At 32.4% G+C, this 14,186-nt stretch overlaps 5 protein-coding genes across 11 annotated transcripts in view; 4 read left to right on the top strand and 1 right to left on the bottom strand.

Moving 5' to 3' along the window:
* The first annotated feature begins 62 nt into the window (after nt 1–62).
* LOC105218914 (G-protein coupled receptor dmsr-1) overlaps nt 63–14,186 on the top strand; it is a 463,512-nt gene continuing 449,388 nt past the window's right edge. For 4 of the 5 annotated variants that reach the window (XM_054234670.1, XM_054234668.1, XM_054234669.1 and 1 more), the window contains exon 1: nt 64–1,573. The gene's annotated coding sequence lies outside the window, so the exon portion shown is untranslated. Of the gene's footprint in view, nt 1,574–14,186 lie in introns of all 5 variants that reach the window. The other variant, XM_054234674.1, reaches the window with a different exon arrangement.
* On the bottom strand, nt 1,417–3,838 carry LOC105217473 (deoxyribodipyrimidine photo-lyase). Its single transcript, XM_011192489.3, has 3 exons — nt 2,694–3,838; nt 2,120–2,554; nt 1,417–2,064 (listed from the first exon to the last, which is right to left on the bottom strand). The coding sequence occupies exons 1-3, from the start codon at nt 3,682–3,684 to the stop codon at nt 1,907–1,909; spliced, it is 1,584 nt and encodes a 527-aa protein (XP_011190791.2). The 5' UTR covers nt 3,685–3,838; the 3' UTR covers nt 1,417–1,906.
* Nucleotides 4,444–5,783, top strand: LOC128922792 (uncharacterized). The gene is made up of 2 exons (XM_054234679.1): nt 4,444–5,502; nt 5,567–5,783. Exons 1-2 carry the CDS (start codon nt 4,444–4,446, stop codon nt 5,741–5,743), a joined length of 1,236 nt encoding a protein of 411 aa, XP_054090654.1. The 3' UTR covers nt 5,744–5,783.
* LOC128922791 (uncharacterized) lies at nt 6,031–9,884 on the top strand. Of its 3 annotated transcripts, XR_008471980.1 has the most exons (3): nt 6,031–7,104; nt 7,164–9,493; nt 9,559–9,884. XR_008471980.1 is itself a non-coding variant. In XM_054234678.1 (2 exons), exons 1-2 carry the CDS (start codon nt 6,070–6,072, stop codon nt 7,344–7,346), a joined length of 1,218 nt encoding a protein of 405 aa, XP_054090653.1. In that variant the 5' UTR covers nt 6,031–6,069; the 3' UTR covers nt 7,347–9,884. The 3 variants fall into 3 exon arrangements, 2 of the variants coding, with proteins under 2 accessions (XP_054090653.1, XP_054090652.1); XM_054234678.1 differs by having other exon boundaries at nt 7,164–9,884; XM_054234677.1 differs by lacking the exon at nt 6,031–7,104 and having other exon boundaries at nt 7,346–9,493.
* LOC114804613 (uncharacterized) lies at nt 11,153–13,832 on the top strand. Its single transcript, XM_029043571.2, has 2 exons — nt 11,153–13,553; nt 13,614–13,832. Exons 1-2 carry the CDS (start codon nt 12,024–12,026, stop codon nt 13,830–13,832), a joined length of 1,749 nt encoding a protein of 582 aa, XP_028899404.2. The 5' UTR covers nt 11,153–12,023.

Here is a 14,186-nt window from a genome sequence, read left to right as displayed (position 1 = left end):
TCAATTGATATTTTAACCTGATGTTTATAAACACTTTGTGATTAAGATAAATGTAAATGTAAAAATGCTAATTTCATAACAAATTATTAAATAAATGCGGAAGTCAATTATAACATCATTATTTGGGATTTTGCAAAAGCTCTGAAAAGCTCTTAAAAATCGATCTCCAAAGATACATCAAATGGAAAAGACTTTCTCCCATCCTTAGCACATTTAGTTGCGACTTGTTGAAATACGAAACGGACGCGTAAAGAATTTCCGGGCGGGTTGAGTTAAGTCGTATAATTATTTAAATTATAAATATTATATTATATGCAATAAAAAACTTAATTAAACGGTTGGCAGTGATTTGATTGTGAATATAAAGGTTTATGCAATGTTTTTCTGTACTTTGAAATTTGTGTAGCAAAATTTCCAATGAAGACTTTCATTTATATGGAATTACAATGGAAAGTGAAGGAGTGCATAAAATACAAAATGGCCAAAAAGCTTTTTTAACTTCGTATTTAAATCGAACTCTTATAAAATTTCTACTATCTTAATATGGAAAAGGTTGAAAAATAGAAACTCAGTAAAGAGGAACGTTGTGAATCTCAATATAATATAAAATAAAGTATTTCCGGTTGCGGTTTCATATAAGTTAATAGTGTTCCAGTTAATTCGTTAATAATAATAATAACTCAGTGAAATTAATGTGACAAATGTACATATAGAAATTGAACAAAAATACTTATAGTGACATAATTTCAATTCAAAACATATGAACATTTAAACTCTCCAGTATCAGCAAGCCTTGCCTTTTGGTCATTGCAGAAACCTGTATGTTTATACAATGCGTTTGGTGCAAATTATAGCAAATATACGTAAAAAGAATAAATCAGATTTAAAAAGCTCTTGGCCATGGACATAAAGGAGCACCAAAAATCGATTACTTAACAAGCACATAAAGAAAAAGGCTCACTCCCATCTTTAGCACATTTAGTAGCGACTTATTGAAAAACGAAACGGACGCGTAAATAATTTCCGGGCGGGTTTTAATTAAATCATATAGTTATTTAAATTCTGAATATGCTATTAAATAGTATAAACAACGTAATTAATCGGTATGAAGACACCTGAATGTGAATAAAGCTATTTGTGCTTAATTTTGCGGTTCTTTTATAAAAAAATGTGTAGTAGACTTCCAACTGCACTATAAATGTCTTAATTCCAATGAAGACAAAAAATAAAATGGCGATTTTCGTATGAAATGGATTCCGTTATTTCGCGAAAGCATATACAACTTAAAATGGCGTGTAAGAATTAAAATGAAAATTATATATCGAATCGAAGCCTTAAGATAACTGAAAAACTAGTTAAAGTTTAGAAATTGTGTACGAACCTTGTGTAGTGCAGTGAAGAAGAAAAATATAAAACTTATAAACTCGGTATCTTTCATCTAATTAGTGTTTTGGTTAATTGTTTTTTCGCCTTGTAATTATACACAACAAGTTCCTCAAAAAGTTTTTACATGGGTGAGACTAACGTTTATCAAAAATTTGTAATGTATGCTGATTCGACGAAACTACTTCCGGTAAGTGTGCAATTAATATTATTTAATAGAGTGTAATGTACAGAATTATCCAGTGCACATATATTGATTGGCTAATATAACGAAATATACAATCACATATCTATTTCCTGAATCCTGTATTTACAGTAATATATTTTAATTGTACAATACATAACACTGCATATAATATTAATTAGAGTACAAAAATACCGTTCCGTTACATTTGTTTTCTTTTTGGTTTGTAATAAACTTAGTAACAACCATTCCTTTAGTTACAATGAAGGTACTTTGTTATGTATGAAGGTAATCATCCAGTGAGATTCTCCTCTTTCATACGCTTACATAAAACCACGTTTACTTAAGCTTATAGACTTTGCCACCATAACGTGCCACAAATGCCGTAACATCAAATTTTCGCTGACATCCTTTATAATTCATGTATCGCACTTTACCAAAAATTGGTCGTTCAGCCCATCCTTGATCATGCACTCCGCCAATTGACCACATACATCCTGAAAATTGATATTATTACTTGAAATTTACTGTTCAATCCACCTGTAAACTCACCAACATAGCCGTTTGGATCTATTCCATCCAAACTATATTTATCATTCAAAAATATTGCAGTTTCTAGAGCAACTTCAGGTGTAGCCGACCATTCCAAAATCTTTTTTGCCCAATACATACGCAGAAAACCATGCATTTTACCTTCTCGCAACAACTGTATCTGCGCTGCGTTCCACAGATCATCATGTGTTCGAGCCTGCTCAAACTCAGCCAATGTATAAGAAGGCGTGCGTTTATCTTTTCGATGATCTTCCAACGTTTTAGCTGCCCACGCATGTAAGCCTTTTAAACTATCGTAATGTTCGTTGTAATAACAGAAATTATCCGCCAATTCACGCCGTACTATAGCTTCTTCACAAAATGCTTCCACAGATGCTTTATATTTCGATTTAAATCGCATAACTTCGAGAACACAGCGTTGAACGGATATCTGACCTAAATAAAAAAAAATAATTACAAATAGTCTTATGTCTGCAGTAGTTAGCAAAACGCTATCAATGTTAAAAAATTTGCAAACTTACTACTACGAGTATAGCCCACCTTATAAATATATACATATACAAAATATATTTACCAAAATGAAACCATGGTGAAAGTCCGGATAAGGCATTTATGGTTGGGTCATTTCGTTTCTCATTGAAAATCCGCAAACGTTTTGTACAAAAGCCTTCCAATTGTGCGCAAGCCGCTGTATAGCCTGGCTGAGCCCACTCGACGTCATCTACTGACCGATCGCATTGTAACGATGCCTCAGCTGTATTCCAATCTATTGCTTCATGGTTTTCAATTATTTTCTTGTTGTATGGATGTTTTATAACTGGTGGAAATTCTGTAAGAAACTCCCCTAGTTTCGAATTAATTTTCCCACGTATAGTGCGCGCACCATATTCTTGCTTGTCGGAAGCTGCCCATAATGGCACCACATTGTGTGCATCGACTTGTATAAAAGGAACTTCAGTGGATAGCTTTCCCTTTACTTCTTCCACCCACCGCTGTGGCACACGAAGTGGTGTAAAGTCACACACCAGTGCGCTGATTTTCCAGTTATTCACTAACTCTGGTAAACACTCTTGAGGCGATCCTAAACATAAATGTAAAGGTATACTCAGTTCACCGCATTCGCGCTCCACTTCCTTCAAACCGCCCAATAGAAACTTATATTGGCGCAATGTGGCATTTAAGAATTTTGGTACAAGACAAAAAGTAACTAATAGTGGTAATTTAAGTTTTAGAGCCAAACGTTGACTGTATAAAAATGCCCAATTGTCCTGAACACGTACATCACGCGACATCCAATACAAAACGCCACCGCCTCGCGATTCGGGCACCTCCTCGACGGAACTAAGTACGCGGACTCGTTTTTTGTTAAAATTAAATTCGGCAATGCTTGATGCTGTATCTAAACGGCGTTGTTGTAAAGATTGTGTTGAAATATTTGATTCTGACTTTTCGTTAGTAGTAACTTGTGAAATTGAATCATTATCTGTATCAATTGCAGTGGAAGAACTAACTTTATTCTTTTTTCCCTGTGATATTACACTAGGTTTATTCTTAACACGCTTCATTTCTGTTTTAATGGTTACATTCAAAAAGAAAAATGTTTTGTTTTAATGCCTCCTTGTTGATAGAATCTGTTTATTTACTATTGAGTTGCAATTTCTGCAATTATGTTTTAGAGAATAAACATAAGTTGTTTTCAATATCGAAAATTGTTATCGATTTTTTATATGCAATTGCTGATAAAGTTGTATGCTATTAAATAGCAAAGAAATAGTTTTGTACTCAATATGACACTTCAAAAAATGTATTTGAAATTTTTTTACCAATATGGTTGAAAAGCAATGAATAGAAATAAAATATCATAATTTTAGAAAATTTGTATTTTTTATCTATTACTATAGTTATCGATTATAATAATTATATCGCTCCAATTTGAAATTTTGCCATATTCAAATATTTGATGCTATATCTGTATGTACATGTGTAATAAAATAATCCAATGGTATCCAATTGTAATAAGTCCAAATGAAATAAAAGTTAAACAGAAAATGGTCATAAAGTAAAATGTTATTTGTTTTATTATAATCAACTTGTTGCTCAGCGAGTTTGAATTTCGTTTCCTCCCGGTTTTTTTAACCCAGATATGTATTTACATATGTGATCGAATTATAAAATAACGAGCTGCAATAAAGGATAATGAGAGCTAGTACATTATTATACATAGCAATTTGTAATTAGATCAAGTATAAAACTTCTTCACCATACATTGAATATTAAACAGCTCACTTCTGAACAGTTACCTAAAACATTTCGTTACTTCAACAATGAATTTAATATTAAGTTATAAAAAAATTAAAAGTTACTTCACAGCTTTTAAAATGCGTGAGATTGCATTAGGTGTGACATTGGCCATGGTAAACATTTTTAGTTTACACTACGATGGCAAAATTGTAAGGGTGAAAAGGAATCGCTTAAATCATCATCAACGCATACTTCGAAAATTACTAGTTTACTTAACCATGTTAAATAATTTGTGTGTTCTAATTACTTCCTGTTTAATATATATTTTTCGCAAACTCTTTCCAAAATTGGTGCTGCTTTTAAATGAATATGGATTTATCACTAAATTAGAATACGTCTCGAATTTATCACACACGTTTAATACAATAAAATATTTAACTACATTCTATGCGTTGATACACTGGCAGTATAATAAGAACAAAAAAATTATAATAACACTTTTAAATGATATGTTAAAAATGAGCAGAAAATTAGACAAACACATAGCTATCGATTTAAATAAGTTGCCGCCACACTGTAATTTCCTCTTTCATTTGCAATTTCTTTTGATTATTGGGAATTTACTAAACAATATGTGTATGCTTTTTAAAGTTGAGGACTTGCTCACTGTTTTGATGGGCATCATCAACGATTCTTACTATGCAACGCTCTACGTTATGTATCAAATTGTGCTGCTAATTCAATGGAATATCCATGAGAATGTTAATGCAAATTTCGAGAAACGCATCGAATGTAATGCAATTAAAAACAAAGACGTATTGAAGTTCATTGCATTGCTGAAACATTTAAAAAATCTACAAAATAATTTCGCCAAAAACTTTGTGTGGCTTCCATCTGTGGTTGTTTTCAAGGCTTTCTTTACAATTACCGAAACCTCGTTTCTTTGGAATTATATAAGACAACATAATAGTTTGGCTGGCACTCGATTAATTTGGTTACATAGTAGCGCCGCATTATGTTGGCTGGATGTATTCCTATTGGTTTTTATGCTAAGTGAATTGCGTCGATTGGACCATTACACACAACAACTTTTATTGAAAGTGACTGCACTGCAATACGGTCGCAGAGACACATTTAAAGAGGTTTGGTGTCAATATTATTTTCTAAGAAAATATTATTTAAAATGTATATGTTTAATATTTTCAGCTCAAAATGTTTTTATCGACTTCTCATTTGAAGCCTTATACTTTTCATCTAAATCCATTTCTACAACGTATGAGTAACCTTCTTTCCTGGTCTATTTTTTGGCCTTTTGCTTTCGGACTCTTTATAACGCGAATAAACCCATTCAATTTCAGTTTTCTGCGCAGTTTAAGTCAATAAATTAGAATAAGAAATTAATAGATGTTTTCTCACCTGTATACGCTTGTATATTTCTGTTTCAATAATATAATTACTTGAACTGTGTCTCTGAAATTCAATATATTCAATCGTATAATGGAGTCATATTTTCCATGTATTTTATTGAGCAATTATGAACTAACGCATCTCCGTTAAACACAAATAAATTTAACTGCTGTAGATTACGTTATGAATAATAAAGAATTTCTGACCGGGAAGACAGTATTTCGATAAATAGTACCAATATATTCGAATTATTGCCAATAAGGCACACATCATAAACGGTGCTCTGTTTCGCTGCGGTAACAATGTTTTTAAATTTAATTAAACGTACTTTTAAAAAATATCTCACTACATTCAAAATTCGCCTGTACGCATTGAAATTCACTTCGGTTTTAATAAATATATATTGCCTTCAATATGATGGCGAGCATGTGATTGTGAAAAATAGTCGAATCAATCGTTACAAACGGAAAACACGAAAAATATGCATGTTAGCAGTATTTCTGCATATTTTATTATCATTTGTTGGCTGTAGTTGCATTAAAGCTTTTCAGCTATATTATCCAAAGGTATATCTGCAAATTGATGATTTGGTATATCTATGTAAACTATATATGGCTACTAATGCGACAAAAAGTGTGATTACGTTTTGTATGATGCTCTGCTGGTGGAATAAACGAAATCAAAAAACACTAATAACACTGTTAAACGAGCTGCTAGTAATCTGTCGAAAATTAAACATGCGTCTCGATATCGATTTTAACAAATTGCCGCCACAATCTAGTCTACTATTTCAACTACAATTCTTGCTGATTATTTGGAATTTACTAAACAATGTGCGTAGGGTTTTTAGTTTCGATAATATTGTTCATATAATGAAAAATGTTTACATCACCTCCTTCTATTTGATATACCAAACAGTGCTGCTGACTTTGTGGCAACTGCATTACAAAGCGAATGTGAAATTTGCAATGCGCATGGAACGTGAAACATTCAAATACAAAACTGTATTAAAGTTCATTACATTTTTGAGAAATTTAAAAAATTTCCAACATCGGTTTGCCAAAGCTTTCGTATGGTTGCCTCGTTTGGTGACTCTTAAGACCTTCCTAATTGTTGGTCAAAGTTCATATCTGTGGCAAAATCAACATCAAACTTTGGCTGATGTGAAATTAATTTGGTTATATACTAACCTAGTTGAAAGTTTACTAGACATGTTCTTATTAGTTTTCATGCTAAGTGAATTGTGTCGTTTGGACCATTACACACAACGTTTACTATTTGAAGCTGATAACATACTACACAGCAAGGCGCCCGCTCGCAGTGGCTCATTAAAAGAGGTTGGTGTTGAGTTTTCTTCAAGTTTTTGTAACATTATTTGTTTATAATATACTTCTAGCTCGAAGCTTATTTATCGACTCCTCGCTTCAATTCGTACACACTGCAACTACATCCCTTTGTACAGCAGATAAGCCACTTTCAAATCTGGGCAATTTTAATACCAGTGGCTTGTGGATTCATTATGAATTGCTTAAATCCATTCGATATGCTGTTTATACGCGACTTAAGGCAATTTAATTGATATTAATGTTAATGTTATACGAGAATAAAAAAGAAAATGACAAGGTGTCTGGTGTTCATCCTTACTTAATTAAAACAGTTTTCAGTAGTTGTCAACATAATCTTTGTGTGCGAGCTAGGCGTGGTTATAATCCGACTTCTTGGATTATATAAGGGAGTGTTTATGGCTTAGTTATGGCACTGTATGTGTTTTCGCCATTTTATGGGCGTGGCAGTGGTCCGATTTCGCGCATTTTCATCACCATGGTGTCAAAGAATATGTGTACCAAGTATCATCATTGATATATCTCAACTTTTACTCAAGTTGTCGCTTGCATAGACGGGCAGACGGACCGACAGACAGCCGGACGCACGGACAGACATTCGGATTTCAAATTTACTCCTCACACTGATCACTTTGGTATATATAAGCTCATATCTAATCTATTTAGTTTTAGGTGTTACAAACAACCGTTATGTGAACAAAACTATTCAAGAGTATAAAAATGTGTAATTAATATACATACATGACCAGGTCAGAGCAACACACCTTTTAAAGAAATTCAAGAGGGCTACAGAGCGACCCATTCACCTAGGGTCCCGACAGATTCACCGAGACAGACTCGACTCAAGAGTAAGGCCGAGAAACCAAGCTCAGATCTTTTGAGAAAAGCTGGTTTCAACGTAAACCGTAACGATTAAGGTTGAGATGCTAGTGGAGGCCTAACACCCCTACCCCTTCGGTCAGACACCGTTCAAACAGGTCGCTTCCAGGGCCTCTCGTTCGATGACCTCGATGACCAACAAACTTTCTCTTTCTTCTAGAACAACAACAGGAGCACAAACTGATGTTTCCCAAGTGTGGCAAGTTTTTGCTAAAAAAAATACGGTTTTATTTAAGGTAGAGAAGTGAAGGAATTATAAAGTAATGAGCCGCAATAAAGGACAATGAGAGCTATTACATTTATTTCATTGGTGGATATTTTATTGTATCGAAATAATTTGTAGTTAGATCAAGTATAAAACTTCTTCAGCAAACATTGAATATTAAACAGCACACTTCTGAACAGTTAACTAAAGCATTTCGTTACTTCAACAATGAATTTAAAATTAAGTTATAAAAAAATTAAAAGTTACTTCACAGCTTTCAAAATGCGTGAGATTGCATTGGATGTGACTTTGGGGATGGTAAATATTTTTAGTTTACACTACGATGGCAAAATTGTAAGGGTGAAAAGGAATCGCTTAAATCATCATCAACGCATACTACGAAAACTACTGGTTTACGTAATATTGATATATAATTTGTTTAGCATACTTTTTCTCTGCTTCATAAGTATTTGTCGCAAATTCTTTCCAATATTCGTACCGTTTTTAGATGATGATGGATATCTCACCAATACTGAATACAGTGCGAAATTATTACATACGTTTAATACCATCAAATATTTAACTACATTCTATGCATTGACACACTGGCAGAATAATAAGAACAAAAAAGTGATAATAACACTATTGAATGATATGTTAAAAATGTGCAAAAAATTAGAGAAACACATAGCTATCGATTTTAATAAGTTACCGCCACACTGTAATTTCCTCTTTCATTTGCAATTTCTTTTGATTATTGGGAATTTACTAAACAATATGTGTATGCTTTTTAAAGTTGAGGACTTGCTCACTGTTTTGATGGGCATCAACAACGATTCTTACTATGCAACGCTCTACGTTATGTATCAAATTGTGCTGCTAATTCAATGGAATATCCATGAGAATGTTAATGCAAATTTCGAGAAACGCATCGAATGTAATGCAATTAAAACCAAAGATGTATTGAAGTTCATTGCATTGCTGAAACATTTAAAAAATCTACAAAATAATTTCGCCAAAAACTTTGTGTGGCTTCCATCTGTGTTTGTTTTCAAGGCTTTTTTTACAATTACCGAAACCTCGTTTCTTTGGAATTATATAAGACAACATAATAGTTTGGCTGGCATTCGATTAATTTGGTTATATAGTAGCGCCGCATTATGTTGGCTGGATGTGTTTCTATTGGTTTTTATGTTAAGTGAATTGCGTCGATTGGACCATTACACACAACAACTTTTATTGAAAGTGACTACAATGCAATACAAGGCAAGTTCCGATCGCAGGGACACATTTAAAGAGGTTTGTTGTTAATTTTTTTTTTTTAAGAAAATATTATTTAAAATTGATATATTTAATATTTCCAGCTCGAAATGTTTTTATCAACTCATCATTTGAAGCCTTATACTTTTCATCTAAATCCATTTCTACAACGTATGAGTAACCTTCTTTCCTGGTCTATTTTTTGGCCTTTTGTTTTCGGACTCTTTATAACTCGCATAAACCCATTCAATTTAAGTTTTCTGCGCAGTTTAAGTCAATAAACAAGGATAAGAAATTAATAAATGTTTTCTCATGTATATCCGTTTTATATTCCTCTTTCAATAATAATTATTACTTGAACCGTGTGTCGGAAATTCATATGTAATATGTAATGACCCGCAATAAAGGACAATGATAGCTATTACATTTATTTCATTGGTGGATATTTCATGGTATCGAAATAATTTTTAGTTAGATCCAGTGTAAAGCCCCTCCAGCAAACATTGAATATTAAGCAGCTCACTTCTGAACAGTTAATTAAAGCTTTTTGTTACTTCAACAATGAATTTTAAATTAAGTTATAAAAAAATTAAAAGTTACTTTACAGCTTTTAAAATGCGTGAGATTGCATTGGGTGTGACATTGGTGATGGTAAACATTTTTAGTTTCCGCTATGATGGCAAAATTGTAAGGGTGAAAAGGAATCGTTTAAATCATCTTCAACGCATGCTACGAAAATTACTAGTTTACTTAACATTGTTAAATAATGTCTTGGTAATAATTGTTGGTTACTGCATTTGCATTTGTCGGAAATTCTTTCCAAACTTGGTGTTGTATTTTGATAAATATGGATTTTTCGCCAAGGCAGAAAACTTCTCTAAAATAATACTCACGTATACTACGTTAAAATATTTAACTACATTCTATGCATTGTCACATTGGCTGAATAAAAAGAACAAAAACGTGATAATAACACTTTTAAATGATATGTTAAAAATGTACAAAAAATTAGACGAACACATAGCTATCGATTTTAATAAGTTACCGCCACACTGTAATTTTCTTTTTCATCTACAATTGCTGTTGATTATTGGGAATTTACTAAACAATATGTGTATGGTTTTTAAATTTGAGGACATGTTTGGTGTTTTGATAAGCATCATCTGCGATTCTTACTATCCAACGCTCTACGTTATGTATCAAATTGTGCTGCTAATTCAATGGAATATCCATGAGAATGTTAATGCAAATTTCGAGAAACGCATCGAATGTAATGCAATTAAAAAAAAAGATGTATTGAAGTACATTGCATTGCTGAAACATTTAAAAAATCTACAAAATAATTTCGCCAAAAACTTTGGGTGGCTTCCATCTGTGGTTGTTTTCAAGGCTTTCTTTACAATTACCGAAACCTCGTTTCTTTGGAATTATATAAAACAACATAATAGTTTGGCTGGCACTCGATTAATTTGGTTATATAGTAGCGCCGCATTATGTTGGCTGGATGTATTCCTATTGGTTTTTATGTTAAGTGAATTGCGTGGATTGGATCATTGCACACAAAAGCTTGTATTGAAAGTGACTACGCTGAAATACGATCGCAGGGACACATTTAAAGAGGTTTGGTATTAATATTATTTTCTAAGAAAATATTATTTAAAATGTATATATTTAATATTTCCAGCTCGAAATGTTTTTATCGACTTATCATTTGAACCCTTATACTTTTAATCTAAATCCATTTCTACAACGTATGAGTAACCTTCTTTCCTGGTCCATTTTCTGGCCTTTTGTTTTTGGACTGTTTATAACTCGCATAAACCCATTCAATTTTAGTTTTCTGCGCAGTTTAAGTCAATAAATTAGAATAAGAAATTAATAGCTTTTCTCTCATTTATATCTTTTTTTATATACCTATTTCAATAATAATAAATTACTTAAATTGTGTGTCTGAAATTCAAATGCGTAATTATATAATAATGAAATAATACACTATAATGTATGGCAATAAATTGCATCCACTGTAACTTATGTTTGAATATTAATACATTTCGTGCTAAAAATAAAAGCTTTTGTAAAAGAAGTTTAGGAAGTACAGTGGAACTTATATAACTCGAATCACCATAATTCACAAAAAAGCTTCAAGTTAGAGAGACTTCGAGTTATAGAATTTTCATTAAACATAAAATTGTTACAAATGTTTGAGTTATTGAAGAAAATGTGTATGGAATTTGATTTCTAAATGTTCCATTATATTAACTTTAGTAAACATATTCATAACATACATACAAATATTATATCCAATCGTGTAATGGAGCCATGTTTTCCATGTATTTTTTTGAACAATTATTGCCTTCTCACCAATTCATGCTGTGCATACATACGTCGCTAATTATGAGCTAATGCATATCCGTTAAACACAAATGAATTTAACTGCTGTAAATTACTTTATGCATAGTAAAGAATTTCTGACCGGGAAGACAGTCTTTCGATAAATACTACCAATTTATTCGTATTATTGACAATAAGGCACACATCATAAACGGTGCTCTGTTTCGCTGCGGTAACAATGCTTTTAAATTTAATTAAACGAACATTGAAAAAATCTTTCACTACATTCAAAATTCGCCTGTACGCATTGAAACTCACTTCGGTTTTACTTAATATCCATTCTCTTCAATATAATGGCGAAAATGTGATTGTGAAAAATAGTCGCATCAATCTATATCAACGTATTGCAAAAAAGATAGGCATATGCCTGGTACTTTTTGAGAGTTGCATTCTATTCTGGGGCGGCTTATGTCTTATCCTTGTTCGAATATATTTTCCAAAGGATTATATGAAAATTGTTAATTTGGAATACAAGGAATATACATGTAGACTAGTGCTTACTACGAGTTTTATCAAATACTTGATTACGTTTTGTATGATGATCTGCTGGTGGAAAAAACGAAATCAAAAAACACTAATGACACTGTTAAATGAACTGTTAGTATTCTGTTGGAAATTAAACATGCGTCTCGATATCGATTTCAACAAGTTGCCGCCACAATCTAGTCTACTATTTCAACTACATATCTGTCTGATTATTTGGAATTTACTAAACAACATGCGTGTGATTTCTAGTTTCGATTTTCCATCTCAAACAATAAAGGAAGCCATAAACGGTGTTTACTACACCTGCGTCTATTTGTTATACCAAACAGTGCTGCTAACACTGTGGCAACTGCATTACAAAGCGAATGTGAAATTTACAGTGCGCATGGAACTTGAAACAATCAAATACAAAACTGTATTAAAGTTCATTGCATTTTTGAGAAATTTAAAAAATTTTCAACTACGGTTTGCCAAAGCTTTCGTATGGTTGCCACGTTTGGTGGCTCTTAAGATCTTCCTGATGATCTGCTGGTGGAAAAAACGAAATCAAAAAACACTAAGAACACTGTTAAATGAACTGTTAGTATTCTGTTGGAAATTAAACATGCGTCTCGATATCGATTTCAACAAGTTGCCGCCACAATCTAGTCTACTATTTCAACTACATATCTGTCTGATTATTTGGAATTTACTAAACAACATGCGTGTGATTTCTAGTTTCGATTTTCCATCTCAAACAATAAAGGAAGCCATAAACGGTGTTTACTACACCTGCGTCTATTTGTTATACCAAACAGTGCTGCTAACTCTGTGGCAACTGCATTACAAAGCGAATGTGAAATTTGAAATGCGCATGGTACGTGAAACATTCAAATACAAAACTGTATTAAAGTTCATTGCATTTTTGAGAAATTTAAAAAATTTCCAACATCGGTTTGCCAAAGCTTTCGTATGGTTGGCTCGTTTGGTGGCTCTTAAGACCTTCCTAATTGTTGGTCAAAGTTCATATCTGTGGCGTTATCAAAATCAACATCAAACTTTGACTGATGTGAAATTAATTTGGTTATATACTAACCTAGCTGAAAGTTTACTAGACATGTTCTTATTAGTTTTCATGCTAAGTGAATTGTGTCGTTTAGACCGTTACACGCAACGTTTACTATTTGAAGCTGATAAAATACTACACAGCAAGGCGCGAGCTCACAGTGGCTCATTAAAAGAGGTTGGTGTTGAGTTTTCTTCAAATTTTTATAACAATATTTGCTTAATAATATACTTCTAGCTCGAAGCTTATTTATCGACTCCTCACTTCAATTCGTACACACTGCAACTACATCCCTTTGTACAGCAGATAAGCCACTTTCAAATCTGGGCAATTTTAATACCAGTGGCTTGTGGATTCATTATGAATTGCTTAAATTCATTCGATATGATGTTTATACGCGATTTAAGCCAATTTAAAAGTAATTTTAATATTAGTCATTTTAACTTGACTTATTAAGTTTTGTCAAATTTCTTTTAAATAAAGTACTTTTTCATGCAACGTTGATCATGGCATCGCAACGACTTTGTTTTGAGCATTTTTAATGTAATTACAAGTTTTCTATTTACTATGAAGTCAATATACCCAACAATGAATGAATATTATGGCTTGTGTAGAACCTAAGCTCATCTTTTAATCAATAATACACTAGCAAAGTTGATATAATTTGCTGAAGCTTAATAATAATAAATTAATAGCAAAAAAAAGTTGTCTGATTTCTTACTACTGTCCTATTTGTTGTTGTGACAGCAGAAATGTTATTAGTTTTCCTGTAGCATTCATTTAGAATATCGAAGTATGTGCTCTAAATCA

The sequence above is a fragment of the Zeugodacus cucurbitae genome, chromosome 6, assembly GCF_028554725.1.
Source record: "Zeugodacus cucurbitae isolate PBARC_wt_2022May chromosome 6, idZeuCucr1.2, whole genome shotgun sequence".
NCBI classification, from domain to species: domain Eukaryota; kingdom Metazoa; phylum Arthropoda; class Insecta; order Diptera; family Tephritidae; genus Zeugodacus; species Zeugodacus cucurbitae.
This window is presented reverse-complemented; position numbering and strand designations above follow the sequence as displayed.

Excerpts from the sequence above, each read along its gene's own strand:
- LOC105217473 (XM_011192489.3), bottom strand. The coding sequence starts at position 3,684 with ATGAAGCGTGTTAAGAATAAACCTAGTGTAATATCACAGGGAAAAAAG. Across the intron at positions 2,555-2,693 it reads TTCACCATGGTTTCATTTTG|GTCAGATATCCGTTCAACGC; the intron begins GTAAATATATTT and ends TTTTTTATTTAG. Across the intron at positions 2,065-2,119 it reads AGATCCAAACGGCTATGTTG|GATGTATGTGGTCAATTGGC; the intron begins GTGAGTTTACAG and ends ATCAATTTTCAG.
- LOC128922792 (XM_054234679.1), top strand. The coding sequence starts at position 4,444 with ATGAATTTAATATTAAGTTATAAAAAAATTAAAAGTTACTTCACAGCT. Across the intron at positions 5,503-5,566 it reads GCAGAGACACATTTAAAGAG|CTCAAAATGTTTTTATCGAC; the intron begins GTTTGGTGTCAA and ends TAATATTTTCAG.
- LOC128922791 (XM_054234677.1), top strand. The coding sequence starts at position 8,423 with ATGAATTTAAAATTAAGTTATAAAAAAATTAAAAGTTACTTCACAGCT. Across the intron at positions 9,494-9,558 it reads GCAGGGACACATTTAAAGAG|CTCGAAATGTTTTTATCAAC; the intron begins GTTTGTTGTTAA and ends TAATATTTCCAG.
- LOC114804613 (XM_029043571.2), top strand. The coding sequence starts at position 12,024 with ATGCTTTTAAATTTAATTAAACGAACATTGAAAAAATCTTTCACTACA. Across the intron at positions 13,554-13,613 it reads ACAGTGGCTCATTAAAAGAG|CTCGAAGCTTATTTATCGAC; the intron begins GTTGGTGTTGAG and ends ATATACTTCTAG.